The sequence below is a fragment of the Prionailurus viverrinus genome, chromosome D1 (genome assembly GCF_022837055.1).
Source record: "Prionailurus viverrinus isolate Anna chromosome D1, UM_Priviv_1.0, whole genome shotgun sequence".
Lineage (NCBI taxonomy): Eukaryota > Metazoa > Chordata > Mammalia > Carnivora > Felidae > Prionailurus > Prionailurus viverrinus.
The window spans coordinates 104,001,095-104,015,686 of NC_062570.1; the positions used below are offsets into that span (position 1 = coordinate 104,001,095).

Genomic DNA, 14,592 nt, shown 5'->3' on the forward strand with positions numbered 1-14,592 from the left:
CTGTGTGCCTTAGTTTAAGTGTGCCCTCTTATGTTGAGAAGGAAAGCTGGTAAAAGCAGATAAAAAAAAAGAGTCAGCTAGATGTCCCTGGCTAGATACTCCCCTTGCATACTTTTGGCTTCTGTAATCTTGCTTGTCTCTTGCAGCCCACATAGCACAACTGATAAGTGCCCCCCATTTTTTCCTTGAGCCCCTGCAATCCCACCTACCTGTGCAGCCGATAGAAAGTTTCCAAGTACCCAGAAGCTGGCCAGGCATAAAAGTATGCCACATCAGGGCTCGGGGTTCAGCCTTTGGAGGTAACTCTGCTGGGCCAGCACCGGTGAGAAATAAACAGTCTTTTCTGATTCCCCAAGTGCATGTCACTTGTCTCTTCCTGGGCACCGAGTATTTGCTGTAACAATGTTGATATAAGAAGGGCAGTTTCTTTTGTGTATGGTGACTTAGGAACAGACATGGGTTTGTATTTTACTTTTTTATTTTCTTAGGACCTTTAATTTCCATGGTTCATTTCCTTTTTCATTATTACCAAATCTCTACAGAATACCTGCCACAGAAATGGTGCCTTCCCAAGAATGTCACCTTTGGTCCTACACACTTTCCATCTTTGTTCTCTGTTGTTTTTTTAAAAAGCTTTATTGGAGGGGCATTTTGGTGGCTTAATAGGTTAAGCATCCAGCTTTGGCTCAGGTCATGATCTTGCAGTTCATGAATTCCAGCCCCGCATCAGGATCTGTGCTTACAGCTCAAAGCCTGGAGCCTACTTCAGATTTTGTGTCTCCCTTTCTCTCTGCCCCACCCCCACTCACTCACGTGCTCACTCTCTGTCTCTCAAAAATAAATGAACATTAAAAAAATTTTTTAAATAAAAAGGTTTATTGGAAATTCTGAAGATTTCATTAAAATGGAATCATGTCATATGTGGTCCTTTGTGACTTGCTCCTTCACTTAGCATGATGTTTTCAAGGTTCATCCTTTCATCATGTATCAGTAGTCCATTCTTTTTTATTGTTGGAGAAATGAATAAAGTACTGTGCCAAAGATGGCCAAAGGGACTAAAACAAGCTCTGGTCTTTAGCTTAGAGACCACTCTCCTGAGTCCTTCTTGCTCTGTTTGCTGAGCGCATGAAAACCCACCACAGATATGGAAGCTGACAACTATAAGTTACCCTTTCCACTTGCATTTGGCCCTCAGATTTTTGGAGAAACAGTCTCCTCTGAGCCTACCAATGTTAAATAAATCTATCCACCAATATCTCTGAATGCTGCTTGGTTTTTCCACCAGTGTTCCAGCCTGGTTCCATAACATATTTGGTTACCTGACTGGGAAACCCAACTGCACTGGCCCATTTTTGACACCGGTTTGGAGGAATGGCGAGGCAGTGGCAGAGTGAGGAATCGCAAAGGAGAAGGCATGCCCTGCCTGAATTTCAGCAGTCTCCTATTCGTCGCCTCGGGTTAGCTCTGCTGCATCATTCATGCTGGACTCAAAGAGACCTGGTAAGTGAAGACCTGGACCTGACATCAGAACTGGTAAGACTGGGGCCCCAAAGAAGTCAGGCCTACCCAAAAGGGTGTAAGAGGGACCTGATCACTCCCCAGAGACCTTAGTGGTCTCACAGGTAGAAAATTTTGTAGGAGGGAATGTAATACCCTCTCGTGTGTGTGTGTATGTGAACATGTGGCTAGGGTAGTCTTGCCAGTCTAGTTCTGTAATGCCCGAAGTTCCGAAACCTCCCACAAAATCCACCAGAGTGGTAAGTCAAAGCCAAGCGGCAAGGGTCGTTTATTGCAGGTTCGAACCTGGTCCTCTGCGCACTCATCGCCGGTGACGCAAGAGGCCTCGATCAGGGTTGGTACAGCGTTTTTATAGACAGAGACAAATAGCACAGCGGAGGTTTCAAATTATGAGGGGCCTGATTAGTTGATTTTAAAGTAAGGACATTTGTTGTTCTCGGATTGGGCGTCCTTTGTCTGTCCTTTGGCGGGAAGGCTTTGTCCGTTACTTGTGGCGGGAGGAAAAAGGGGGAAGGGGGAAGGGGGTAGGGTAGGTGAGGAACGTGCTAAGCAAGCAGGTTTACAGAAGTGAGAAATGCCGGTTAGTTTATGTACAATCACTCATTCCATTACATACCAGACTACATTTAGGAAGGTTTACAACCCATTCTATTACACAGCGGGTTACATTTAGGAAAGGCCTCACAATGCTCGTAGCAAACAGCAAGCAAAACAGACTTTTCTCAGCAATTGTATTTCTTATCAAAGATCCATAATAAGCAGAAAAGAGAACCTAGCTTTAAACTAAGGCAGGGCTGTCATTTGGATTGTTCCTTTCAGTTCGAGTTTGTGGCTCCACGGATGGGTGCCCTGAAGGTCCCCCAAAGTCTACGGAGTCTGAGTGGGCTCTCCTGTCTCACAATGAAAGGCATATGGTCCAGGGCATCATTGGATTAGACTCCAATTGCAAGTCACAAAGCTGAGTCTGCTACGGCCAAGCTTCACCTAAAGTTTCCCTCGGGAATGTGACCAATGGAGTATCTGATTGGTCCTCTCATCTGAGGGGATACCCTCCCTTTGTCTGTCTCCATGACACCAAAAATGAGAAAAGAATTAATAATGGGATCAAAACAGAGTAAGCCTACGATTTTAGAGGTCATGCTCAAATATTTAAAAAATGGATTTTCAGGTGATTACCAGATGAAAATGACACCCAGGAAGTTAAGGACCTTTTATGAACTAGAATGGCCCATATTCAATGTAGGATGGCCCCTGGAAGGGACATTAGATGCTCAAATAGTGCAGCGGGTTTGGCTGATATTCACTGGGAACCCAGATCACCCTGGTCAATTTTGATACATTGATTCCTGGCTTGGAATTGCCCCAAATCCTCAGCCTTGGGTGCAATTCATCCATAGCAAGCAGAGTCAGGCAAAGATTTTAGCTACCTTATCTGGAGACTCACCCAGGGAGCCAAAGAAGCAACCCACCACTTCCCTAGTGTTTGCAGGAGACCCGGAGGAAGATCCCATCTTTCCGCCACCTTATGACTCACCGGGCTCCCTCCCCCCTCCCCCTGAGCTTGAAACTCCTCCCCATCTGTCTCTTCTTTGGCCCTGGAGGTGCCGCCCATCTCTCTTCCACTCCCAGACCTGGAGAACCCTCCCCCATCAGGGCTAGAAGCCAGACTGCACCCCAGATCCAGACCTAATGCTCTCCAAATGCCTGTAAGGGAGATGAGAGAGGCTGAAAGGCAGAATAAGGACAGAACAGTCCAGCCCAGCCATTCCATGATGTATTATCAACCTTTCTCTACAACTGACCTCCTCAATTGGAAACACAACACTCCATCATACTCTGAAAAGCCACAAGCAATGGTCAACTTGATGGAGTCCCTCTTCCAGACCCATCGACCAACTTGGGAAGATTGTCAACAGTTACTCTGTACTCTGTTTAATACAGAAGAAAGAAGAAGAATGAGAGAAACACGACAGTATGTAGATCACGCACCTCCAGGGATCAATAACCCTGCTGTCTGGGCTCTAACTGCCACACCTGAAGAATGCCCAACATGGGATTTCACCACAGAAGAGGGACAAGCCCACATCTGACGATACCAGGAAGCCCTCCTTCAGGGAACCCGAGCTGGACTCAAAAAGCCCATGAACATGATGAAAATATCATCAGTCACACAGCAGCCTGGGGAGTCTCCCAGAGACTACTATGAAAGACTATGTGAAGCATACCATGTATACATCCCGTTTGACCCCAAGGCACCAGAAAGTCAACAAATGGTAAATACCTCCTTTGTGGCACAGGCTGCCCCAGATATCAGAAGAAAACTGCAGAAGTTGGAGGGCTTTGCTGGGATGAATGTCACTCAGCTGATAGAGGTCACCAATAAAGTTTTCATGAACAGAGAAGTCGCAGCCAAAAGAGAAGTGGAGAGAAGCAGAGAGAAGACTAAAAAAGAAGGCCACCCTTCTCGCAACAGCACTAAAAGAAACAGACACTGTAAAGATGGAAAGACCCCAGCCACCAAAAGGGGGGAAGCCCAGAGCCCCCTTAGCAAAGGACCAATGTGCATACTGCAAAGAGAAGGGACACTGGAAGAATGAATGTCCGAATTGGAAGGGGCCCTCAAAACCCAGCTGATATCAGGAGGAACCTTGAGGTGAGAACCTCATTGGTCTGGCTGGGATAGAATCGGACAGAGGGGGACCAGGCTATTTCTCTTTTGGCCCCCATGAGCCCACGGTCGAAATGAAAGTAGGGAGCTGAACAATAACTTTCATGGTTGAGACTGGGGCTGAACACTCGGTTGTTACTTCCCCGGTAGCCCCTTTCAGCCAAAAGATGGCAACCACACTTGGGGCTACTGGGACATAGGCGATACAACAGCCTTCTGTCAAGCTCGACAATGTGAACTTGGGGGTCACAAGGTCCAACATGAGTTCCTCTACTTACCTGACTGCCTGATTCTCCTCCTGGGCCAAGATCTGCTCTCCAAACTTGGGGCCCAAATAACTTTTGAACCCACTGGACACACTAGCTTCCAATTAAACCCAAGGCAAAAGGAAACCCTGGTCTTGGCAATTACCCTGCCAAGGGAAGAAGAATGGAGACTATTCTGCGCCCAGGCCCAACCCTGTAGCCCCTCAGAATTCAGGCTTACATTCCCCTCTGAATGGGCTGAAGATAACTCACCTGGACTAGCTTGGAGTTAGGCCCCCATCATTGTTGACTTGCTCCCTAGAACCCAACCTCAGAGACAAAGACAGTACCCCCTTCCACTCAAGGCTAGAATGGGTATACAAGAGCACCTGACCAAGCTCAGAGAAGCAGGTATTCTAATCAAGTGCCAATCGGCTTGGAATACCCCGCTCTTGCCAGTCAAGAAGCCAGGAGGAGGATACCGACCAGTACAGTATTTGAAGGTCATTAACAAAGTGACTATTTCCTTACACCCAGTGGTTCCAAACCTGTATACCCTTCTCAGACAAATTCCAGGGTCAGTCAGATGGTTTACATGCCTCAACCTAAAGGATGCTTTCTTCTGCCTCCACCTGGCTCCTCAAAGTCAACCATCTTTTGCCTTTGAATGCACTAAGCCCGTTACAGGGTGCCAGATGCAGATGACCTGGACACGACTTCCCCAAGGTTTCAAGAACTCACCCACTCTTTTTGGGGAAGCTGCAGACCTCACCGACTTTCCGAGGGAAACCACAGGGTGTGTCCTTCTCCAATATGTAGATGACTCCTCCTTTCCAGCGACACCCAAGAAGACTGTATGAAAGGTACCAATGCCCTCCTGCAGCTCCTGACATACTCGGGGTACCAGCCCTCTTGGAAAAAGGCACAGATTTGTCAGCAGCAGGTCCGATACTTAGGCTTCCTCCTCACAAAAGGAAAAAGAGAACTAGGACCGGAAAGGAAGAAGGTTATCACCGCACTACCACATCCCCAAACAAAATGAGGCTTACATGAATTTTTAGGGGCCACAGGGTTCTGTCGCATTTGGATTCCCAGATTCTCAGCCATAGGAAGGCCCCTCTATGACCTGTTGGGAGGGCCAGACCGGGAGCCCCTCACATGGACTGAGGAGGCAAGGGCCACTTTCACAGAAATGAAGTTGGCTCTGGGATGAGCCCCAGCCCTGGGTTTGCCTGATATAGAAAGGCCCTTTAACCTCTTCATACATGAAAAAGAAAATAGCCCTTGGAGTGCTCACTCAGAGCATGGGGTCTTGGCAACAGCCAGTAGCCTACCTGTCACAAAAACTTGATCCTGTGGCTTCAGGATGGCCACCATGCCTCAGAGCACTGGCAGCCACAGTCCTGCTCATCACAGAGGCAGACAAACTCACAATGGTACAAACACTTAATGTTAAGGTCCCACACGTGGTCACATCCCTCATGAGCACCCAATGATATCGTTTCCTCTCCAATTCTTGGCTGACACAGTACCAGGACCTTCTCTATGAAAATCCAAGGGTCACTCTTGAAACAGTAAGAACACTAAACCTGGCCACCTTCCTTCCCATGGGGAAGGGAGAACCCAACCATGACTGTTCCAGAGTAGTGGATGAAGTCTATGCCAGCCACCTGGACCTCCAAGACCAGGCTATAACAAGCACAGAGATCATCTGTTCAGCGACGGGAGCAGCTATTTACAAGAGAGCAGCTGAAGAGCAGGATATGCGGTAACCACAACTACCAGAGTTCTGGAAGCCAAGGCCTTGCCAAAAAGATGGTTGGCACTACGAGCTGAACTGTATGCCTTAACCCGAGCCCTCATCCTTAGCAAAGGTACACAAGTTAACATCTATACTGATTCTCAGTATGTCTTCACTACTGTGCATGTACACGGGGCCATCTATAAAGCAAGAGGCCTCCTTACTGCTGCAGGGAAAACTATCCAAAACAAGGAAGAAATACTAAAACTTCTTGAGGCCATATGGCTGCCAGACAAGGTGGCTATCCTACACTGTAAGGGACATCAGAAAGATGATCCCATAACTCAAGGAAATCGTCTGGCCGAAAAAACAGCCAGAGCAGCCACCTGTGGTGACCCAGGTGAAGCTCCTGCCTACACTATGACTCTTGTGCCCCACAAGGAAGTCTCCCCACCCCTGTACACAAACAAGGAAAGAAGTTGGGCCTCAACAGAAGGGGGCACACTAAGCAAAGAAGGATGGTGGGTCATGCCAAATGGGGACATCTTTGTCCCGTCATCTATGGGAAAACACCTAGTGAAGGAATATCACCAACTCACTCACCTAGGGAAAACTGCGCTAGAGGCCCTCCGCAAAAAGAACTACTATATCAGCCAGCAGCCGGCATTATGCAGAGTTGTCGGTGAACAATGTGTAATGTGTGCCAAAAATAATGCTCAGTCTGCCCCACGGCCCCCACTTGGCACACAAAGGATAGGGACCACCCCTTTAGAAGACTTAGAGGTGGACTTTACTGACATACAACCAAATAAAGGGTTAAGGTACCTTCTTGTAGTAATCTGCACATATTTGGGATAGGTTGAAGCATTCCTGACCAGAACGGAATGAAGTAATGAGGTGGCCAAAGCTCTTCTACAGGGGATTGTGCCTCGGTTTGGTCTACCCTTAACCATACACAGTAATAACAGACGTGCATTTGTGTCAGACATTACACAGACCCTGACAAAGTCCCTCAACATTCCCTGGAAACTGCACACTGCTTACCGACCCCCGAGCTCCGGGAAAGTAGAGCAGATGAATTGCACCCTCAAAGAAACCCTGGCTAACTTCCACCATGAGACTAATCTTCCATGGCCAGATTTACTACCACTGTCCCTCTTGGGTTTCCGATGCATGCCTGGGGCACTAGAACTCTCCCCTTTCTAGTTATTATATGGGTGATCCCTCCCCCCCACCCCATGTTTAGGAAAACTCCCAGGAGACCTACACCAGATTGGAGACAGGAGAATAAGAGAACAGCTCCAGACCTTGGGGGCAGTCCTAAATAAGTTGCAGAGATACACCATAGAGAGGGCTCCAATTTCCTTAGGGACCCCCGTTAATCCCTTTCAGCCAGGAGACTCTGTGTGGGTCAAAGATTGGAAGAGGGAACCTCTTAAACCACAGTGGACTGGGCCTTATACTGTTATTCTAACAACTCCTACAGCCCTTAAAGTTTCTGGTATCACCCCATGGGTCCATCACTCCAGAGTGAGAAGGCCAACTCAGAAGAACCCACAAGCTGGCGAAGTGATCCAGATCCAGCCAACCCACTTAAACTGACCCTCAAAAGGGACACTGGCCCCTGAGACCTCCAGTCCTACTCCAGCCACACCCCAGAAGCTGGTTGGCCTGCACATGGCAGATGCTTAAAGAATTAATGCGTGAACCAAGCCCAGGGGTTTGGATGCAACTCTGCCAGCCCTTGCCCTTTACTGATGTCATAGCCCTGATCTTACTTCTTACTGTTGGGCTGATAGAGACTGCACCAACGAGCTGGACATGGGACAAAAGATGCATGCTGGGTCTCACATGCCTCTTCTGGATGAGAGGATTATTAAGTATTGCCTGCATATTATGATAACCTCTCTCACCCTCACAACTGCTGCTTACCTGCTTTTCTCCCAGGATTGTTATATTACAAAAAGGGGGTCAAGGGCATTCAGCACCTTCACCTCCCTCCACAAAGATTGCTACAAGGGGAAAACACCCACTGTCTGTCAGTCACCTGGTGCCCCAAGGACTAAGTATTGGACCATAGAGATAACCCAAAATGTCAGGAACCCATGTCACAACAAGGCCTCCAGAAAAGGAAGTGAGCTTGCTACACTTACCTTCCTCAATGGGGGATCTTGGACAGGGAAGGAATGCAAGATAGCGCTCTTCAAAAAGTTATAAAGGATACCCAGGATAGGGTAATATAAGCCATAAAGGTAACCACTCCCCTGGCAGCCTACCAGGGTTTGAAACTTTCAGCCCTTAATCAGATGCTTACCAATTCCCCACTCCAGCATTGGGCCAAAACTACTCTACAAGTCTTCCATAAAACAGATAATCACACCCAAACCTGCTGGATGTGCTTGCCCTTCAGTTGGAGGGCTTACTTAGCCACTCCCATCCTCCCTTTGACCTGAGAAGCTCCTGAAAATCTCAAAACCAACACTTCTGTCTTAATTGGCCACTGGGGTCTGTCTCACAAATGCCAACAATCTAATCTGTACAGTCCCTGAAGGTATGAACGGTACCTCTCTATGCGGAAGAAATAGAACCTTAAAGAGGAATGCAACCCTGTGTTCAACCCCTGGGGTGTTCTATCTGTGTTCTAATTCGGCCTACCGATACTTAGAGGCCAACTGGACTCAGATATGTTATTCCATTTTCCTAACCCCAGAGATATCCGTATACACTGAAGATCAGTTCCTAACAGCCTTTAGCCCCAAATCCCAGGCTAAACAGGCAATCCTGCTGCCTGTTCTGATAGGAGCAGGAATTGCGACAGGAATAGGAACCGGATTAGGGGGCATAGGTTCATCCATAGGACTAAACAATAGACTATCTCAAGAGCTACATGAAGACATGGAACGAGTGGCAGATTCTCTGGTAACCTTACAAAGCCAAATAAACTATCTGGCGGCAGTGACCCTCCAAAATAGGCAAGCCCTCAACCTCCTCACTTCAGAAAAAGGAGGGACTTGCATCTTTCTGGGGAGAGAAATGTTGCTGTTTTGTAAACCAGTCAGGAATAGTTACAACTAAGGTTAAGGAACTCAAGGAAAGAATTCAATGTAGACAACAGGAAAGTATCAGTCAATGGAATGGGTGGGATCTCATGGATTGGGCATCCTGGCTTCCTGCCCTGGTGGGGCCCTCCTCTCCATAATTTTACTTGTATCCATCGGCCCCTGAATGCCATGGTATGTTTTATTGAAAACACTGTTGCTCGTCAAACTACTGCATGTATCTTACCCTTCTGAGAGTACCAACCTGTAAAACTAAAAGGTGATGCCTACTAAAAGTTTTTTTTTAAAGGAATCAAAGGGGGGAATGTTGGAGAAATGAATAAAGTACACCCAAGATGGCCAATGGGACTAAAACAAGCTCTGATCTCTAGCTTAAAGACCCCTCTTCTGGGTTCTTCTTGCTCCGTTTGCCGCGCACACGAAAACCCGCCACAGATATGGAAGCTGACAACTATAAATTACCCTTCCCACTTGCATTCAGCGCTCAGATCTTTGGAGAAACGGTCTCCTTTGAGCCCACTGATGTTAAATAAATCTCTGATCCACTAAGATCTCTGAGTGCTGCTTGGTTTTTCCGCCAGAATTCCAGCCTGGTTCCGTAACGTTATGGCTATTATTCCACCACATGGATCTACCAAACCTCTTCCCTTTGCTATTTTTGGAGATTATAATTGATATGTAACATCGTATTAATTTCAGAGGTATAATACCATGGTTTGATGTTCATATATTATTGTGAAATGATCACCATAATTAAGTCTAGTTCACATCCATCTTAATTTTTTTCTTGAGATGAGAATTTTTAAGATCTACTCTGTTAGCAACTTTCAAATATACAATACAGTATCATTAACTAGAGTCGCCATGCTGTCCATTACACCTCCATGATTTATTTGATAAATGGAAGTTCATTATGATAAGCTTCACCCATTTTGCCCATATTACACCCTACTCCCTCTGGAAACCAGCAATCTGTTCTCTGTATCTATGAGATTGGGTTTTGTTTGTTTGTTTTAGATTTGACATACAAGTGAGATCATATGTTTGTCTTTCTCTGACTTATTTCACTTAGCATAATGCCTTCAAGGTCCATCCATGTTGTGGCAAATGGTAATTCCTCCTCCATTTGATTCTTTTGTTTTCAGTGCTCTGAGTGGCCAGGTTTGAGACCTGTTCGCAGTATAGCTCCCTTTGAGGAGTGAGTATCTTCTTTCTGGGGGAGATTTAATCTGTTTCACCATGGCTGTTCTTAATTGTCTTATCCTCTTTACTGATAATTCCAATGTCTGAAGATTTTTAGGTCTGCTTATGTGGACAATTTCCCCCCTACTGGTTGTCAGTTATGGGGTCTTGACTCTATATATAGGGTTGTGCTTTTATTTGCTATAACTGTTTTTTGGTGTTTTTGAGCATAATCTGTGGAAATTCTCAGTAATTAACACTGAGGGGAGACTCCTCTGGGCTTTCTGTACAGGTTTCTGTCTGAATCACCTGGAGCACGCCCTGGGTTTGGTCTTCTAGCCTCACCACCCACACAGTCTATGTAGCAGAAGCTCAGGGTCTCCAGTGTTCAGTAAGACTCTCCAAGAAGAAAGCCATTTTTGGCACTTTTTTATTTCCCTGGGTTCCTGGTTTCATTTCATTTGGGGGTTTAGCTTGTTCTTCCTCCTTTTCATTAAGCTAAGAGGAAATTCACTTAAAATGTTATTTTATTTCAAATCCAACATTTTAGTTGTTTTGATAGGGAAAAACCTGTTATATGATGGCCGACAGGACTGATAAGGGAATTTCAGTCCCTGCCTGAAGACATCCCTTCCGGATTCTTCTTCCCACCCTGCTTGCCTCAGGCACCAAATTACTAATAATGAGGAATGCGTAAGTAACAGACTATAAGTTGTCCCCTCTGTTGATGTTTTGGACTCAGACCTGTGGAGAATGATCTCTGAACCCATCGGTATAAAATATATCTCCTGACTTCCAAGATCTCCAAGTGCCACTTGGTTCTTCTGCCGGGTGATCCAGACCAGTTTCTGTAACAGTTTCAGTTAGGAGAATCATTTGGGTATAATTCACCACATTGCCAGATGAATAAATCCTCAGTAAACTTCATTTTGCTGGTCTTCAAAAGACATTTTAAGTTTTCCTTATTCCTGAACATATCAGTCCATCGATTTTATATTTGTATTGAGACAGTGGCCATTCCTGACATCTTTTATTGGTGTGATGTGGCCATGTCTTCTTGGCTTTCACCCACAAGGTCTTGTTCCTTTGGACTTAGAGATTTGTGTTACCCAATTTTCTTTAAACAGTTCTTTAGGAAAATTATTTGAGCCTGGGTTTAAGAATCTCTCTTAAGAATCTTAAATGAGGATTTGCATTTGCTTCTGATTGAGGGTACTTGAGGGTACTACCAACCTGGGATTACTTTAAAATAAATTCTCAGCTAAAGATTTCTTGAACTGCCCAGGTAGGGGGAATTCAGACCACAAACCTCTATTATAGCAGGTGGTTACAAATTCTTAGTTTACTTTTCCCCATACTGAGCATGAAACCTGAAAGAGTCAAGATTTCCTTTCTGTGAGACACGGTTTTTTTCTCTTAATTTCCTCTCATACTGAAGTACAGTGATTGGACCCTCATGTGTATGTCTGGGTCTCCTATCTAACTCCCAGGCAACCCCAGGCTTGGTCTCTCTTTCCCCAAGCCTCACATGCCTGTCAAAACACAGATCCTGTCAGAGTTCAGCAGATTCCCCCAGCATGAAAGCCACCTTCTGAGCTGTCTTTACTCTCATGATTCCTGATTTTACTTTATATTTGGTTCTGAAGGTTTCATCTTTTCTTGCCTGCTCAGAAATATATTTTTAAAAACAGTTTCTTTAAAAAAAATGGTCTTGTTACAGCTTTGCAGTGATGGGTACATTTATGCTATCCAGTCTGCCATAATAATAGATAATAACTTGGACTCCATTTTAGAGTCCAAATGACCATTTCTTTCCTTTGTAGTTTAGCTTTCCCAGATCAGAGCAGTACCATGGAAATCTCCTGTTCATTCACTTACAAACTACTGATGCTGAGTTCTAGAATTACAAACCCAGAAAACAAACTCTAGACCAAACTCTCTATAACAGATCTCCCTGCAGGGAATTAGGTCACAGTCTAAAGTAATGTTTCTTTCCATAGCTCCACCTTATTTAACTGGAATTTTCTCAGACACCTAGAGGATTTGGAGTCTGGGATGAAGTGGTCATGATGCTGATTGTGATGTTGTGTATGAGAAAGACCACCAGTCTTGTGTTTAGCCCTAATCACTCCAGCCTGCAGGCAGAAGTTCTGAAAGAATATGTAAGGGCTAAACACCAAGGAACTGAAGGCTTATATTAATATAACAGTTAATATAGTTAACTTGTGATGTTATTATCACTATACAAGAGAAGAGCCAACTGTCAAGTTGCAAAGAAGCCACAGGATTTGCATCCCAGTGAACCAGTCCTGGATTTAGATGGGTTGACTCACTTGCAATCCTGCCAGAGCACCAGTAGGATTGAATAAAGTTAAATGCGTTTCTCTGCATAGTCTAGAAACTTCCAGTCACCAGGACCACTAGCCTGCCAGACCTTTAACTATGACAATGGGAAAAAGCTCTCTTCTTACACCTCTTAAACGCGTCTTTGATTTCCTTGTTCCTCAGACTGTAAATCAAAGGATTCAACATGGGGATCACCACTGTATAGAAGACTGATGCCATCTTGTCATGGTCCAGAGAATCATCAGTGCTGGGGTGCATATAGACAAAGAGTCCTGATCCAAAAAAACAGATCACTGCTGTCAGGTGAGAAGTACAGGTATTGAAGGCCTTGGACCTGCCTTCAGCAGAGCTTGTCTTCAGGATGGTAGCAATGATATAACCATAAGATATCATGATGACTGAGACAGATATTACACCAAAAATCACTGCTATCACAAACTTCATGACTTTTAGGAAAGAGGTTTCAGAGCAGGATAGGACTAATAATTGAGGCAGGTCACAGAAGAAGTGGTTGATAACATTGGGCCCACAAAAATTGAGCTGAAGTAAAGCACACAATTGGATCAATGAACCAAAGAGAGCAGTTATACAGGCTCCAACCATCATCTGTATACAGAGGGTGGGTGACATGATGGCGGTGTAGAGTAGAGGATTACAAATGGCAGCATATCGGTCATAAGCCATGGCAGCCAGGAGACAGCACTCAGTCAGACCCAGGCTAGAGAAGAAGAAGTACTGCATGGTGCATCCCAGAAAGGAGATGGATTTAGGCTTCTGGAAGAAGTCTGAGAGCATTTTCGGGGTTGTGGAGGTAACATAGCAGAAATCCAAGAAAGATAAGTTACTGAGGAAGAAGTACATGGGTGTATGTAGGTGAGAGTCCATCCTAATCAGGATGATGAGGCCCAGGTTCCAAGCCACTGTCAAGAGGTAAGAACCCAAGAATACTACAAAGAGAGCGATCTTGATCTTGGGATAATCTGAGAATCCCAAAAGGATGAATCTGATGACTATTGTACTGTTCCTTCCTCCAGCCATTGTCTTGAAGTTTCTTCAATCTGCAGAAGGATCCCTGGGTTAATGATAGACTATCTTAATATTATGCAACATATTTGTTTTAAATATGTTTTCATGATTTAAACAAAAAGTTATCCATAGTAAACATTTTCTAACATAAAAAATTATTTTAAAAACCATTGGAGATTCCATTTCCCAACTACTTTTGATAGTTTGCAATACATTCTTGCAAATATTTTAACACACAGAGACACAGACACACACACACACACACACACACACACACACACACACACACAAATTGTTGCCAAATTGTTATCTAAAATTGGTACCAATTTACACAAGTATCAAGATTTTATGACAATATCCCTGGCCATTCTATTGTCAACATTACCCATAATGTTTTTTTTTAACTTTAGTCCTCAATAATCTTAGATGAAAAAATTATTTCATTGTGTTTAATTTTGCATAAACTTTACTGATTTGCTCATATACATTTTTTGCTTGTCTAGTTCGTTGTTCATTATTGATTTGTAGGAGCTCTTTATATACCAAGGATAATAACACTTTTGCCCTCATTTTTGTTGTTAATTATTTTCCAAGTTTATTATTATGAACATTGTTTATGTTGTATTTTGCTATACATATTTCTTTTATTTCTAGGTAGTCAATTTTCTGTGATATACAGGGTTCCTGCCTTTGGTCTTATACTGAAAAAGATTTCTTTGCACAATCCAAAAATTTTTTCTTATATTTTCTTTTTGTTCTTTTGTATTTATATCTACATTTAAATTTTCTAGATGATTTTAGTGCATA

The 14,592-nt window shown here is 44.5% G+C and overlaps 1 protein-coding gene and 1 long non-coding RNA gene across 3 annotated transcripts in view; one reads left to right on the forward strand and one right to left on the reverse strand.

Moving 5' to 3' along the window:
* LOC125176205 (uncharacterized) overlaps positions 1 to 9,709 on the forward strand; it is a 38,239-nt gene extending 28,530 nt beyond the window's left edge. Inside the window, exons 2-3 of one of the 2 annotated variants that reach the window (XR_007156166.1) lie at positions 1,286 to 1,533; positions 7,659 to 9,709. This is a non-coding gene — a long non-coding RNA (uncharacterized LOC125176205). The remainder of the gene's footprint in view (positions 1 to 1,285; positions 1,534 to 7,658) is intronic. The other variant, XR_007156167.1, reaches the window with a different exon arrangement.
* Positions 9,710 to 12,548: 2,839 nt separating this feature from the next.
* On the reverse strand, positions 12,549 to 14,321 carry LOC125176204 (olfactory receptor 1440-like). The gene has a single exon (XM_047877240.1). The coding sequence runs from the start codon at positions 13,795 to 13,797 to the stop codon at positions 12,850 to 12,852; it is 948 nt and encodes a 315-aa protein (XP_047733196.1). The 5' UTR covers positions 13,798 to 14,321; the 3' UTR covers positions 12,549 to 12,849.
* Between the last annotated feature and the right edge of the window lie 271 nt (positions 14,322 to 14,592).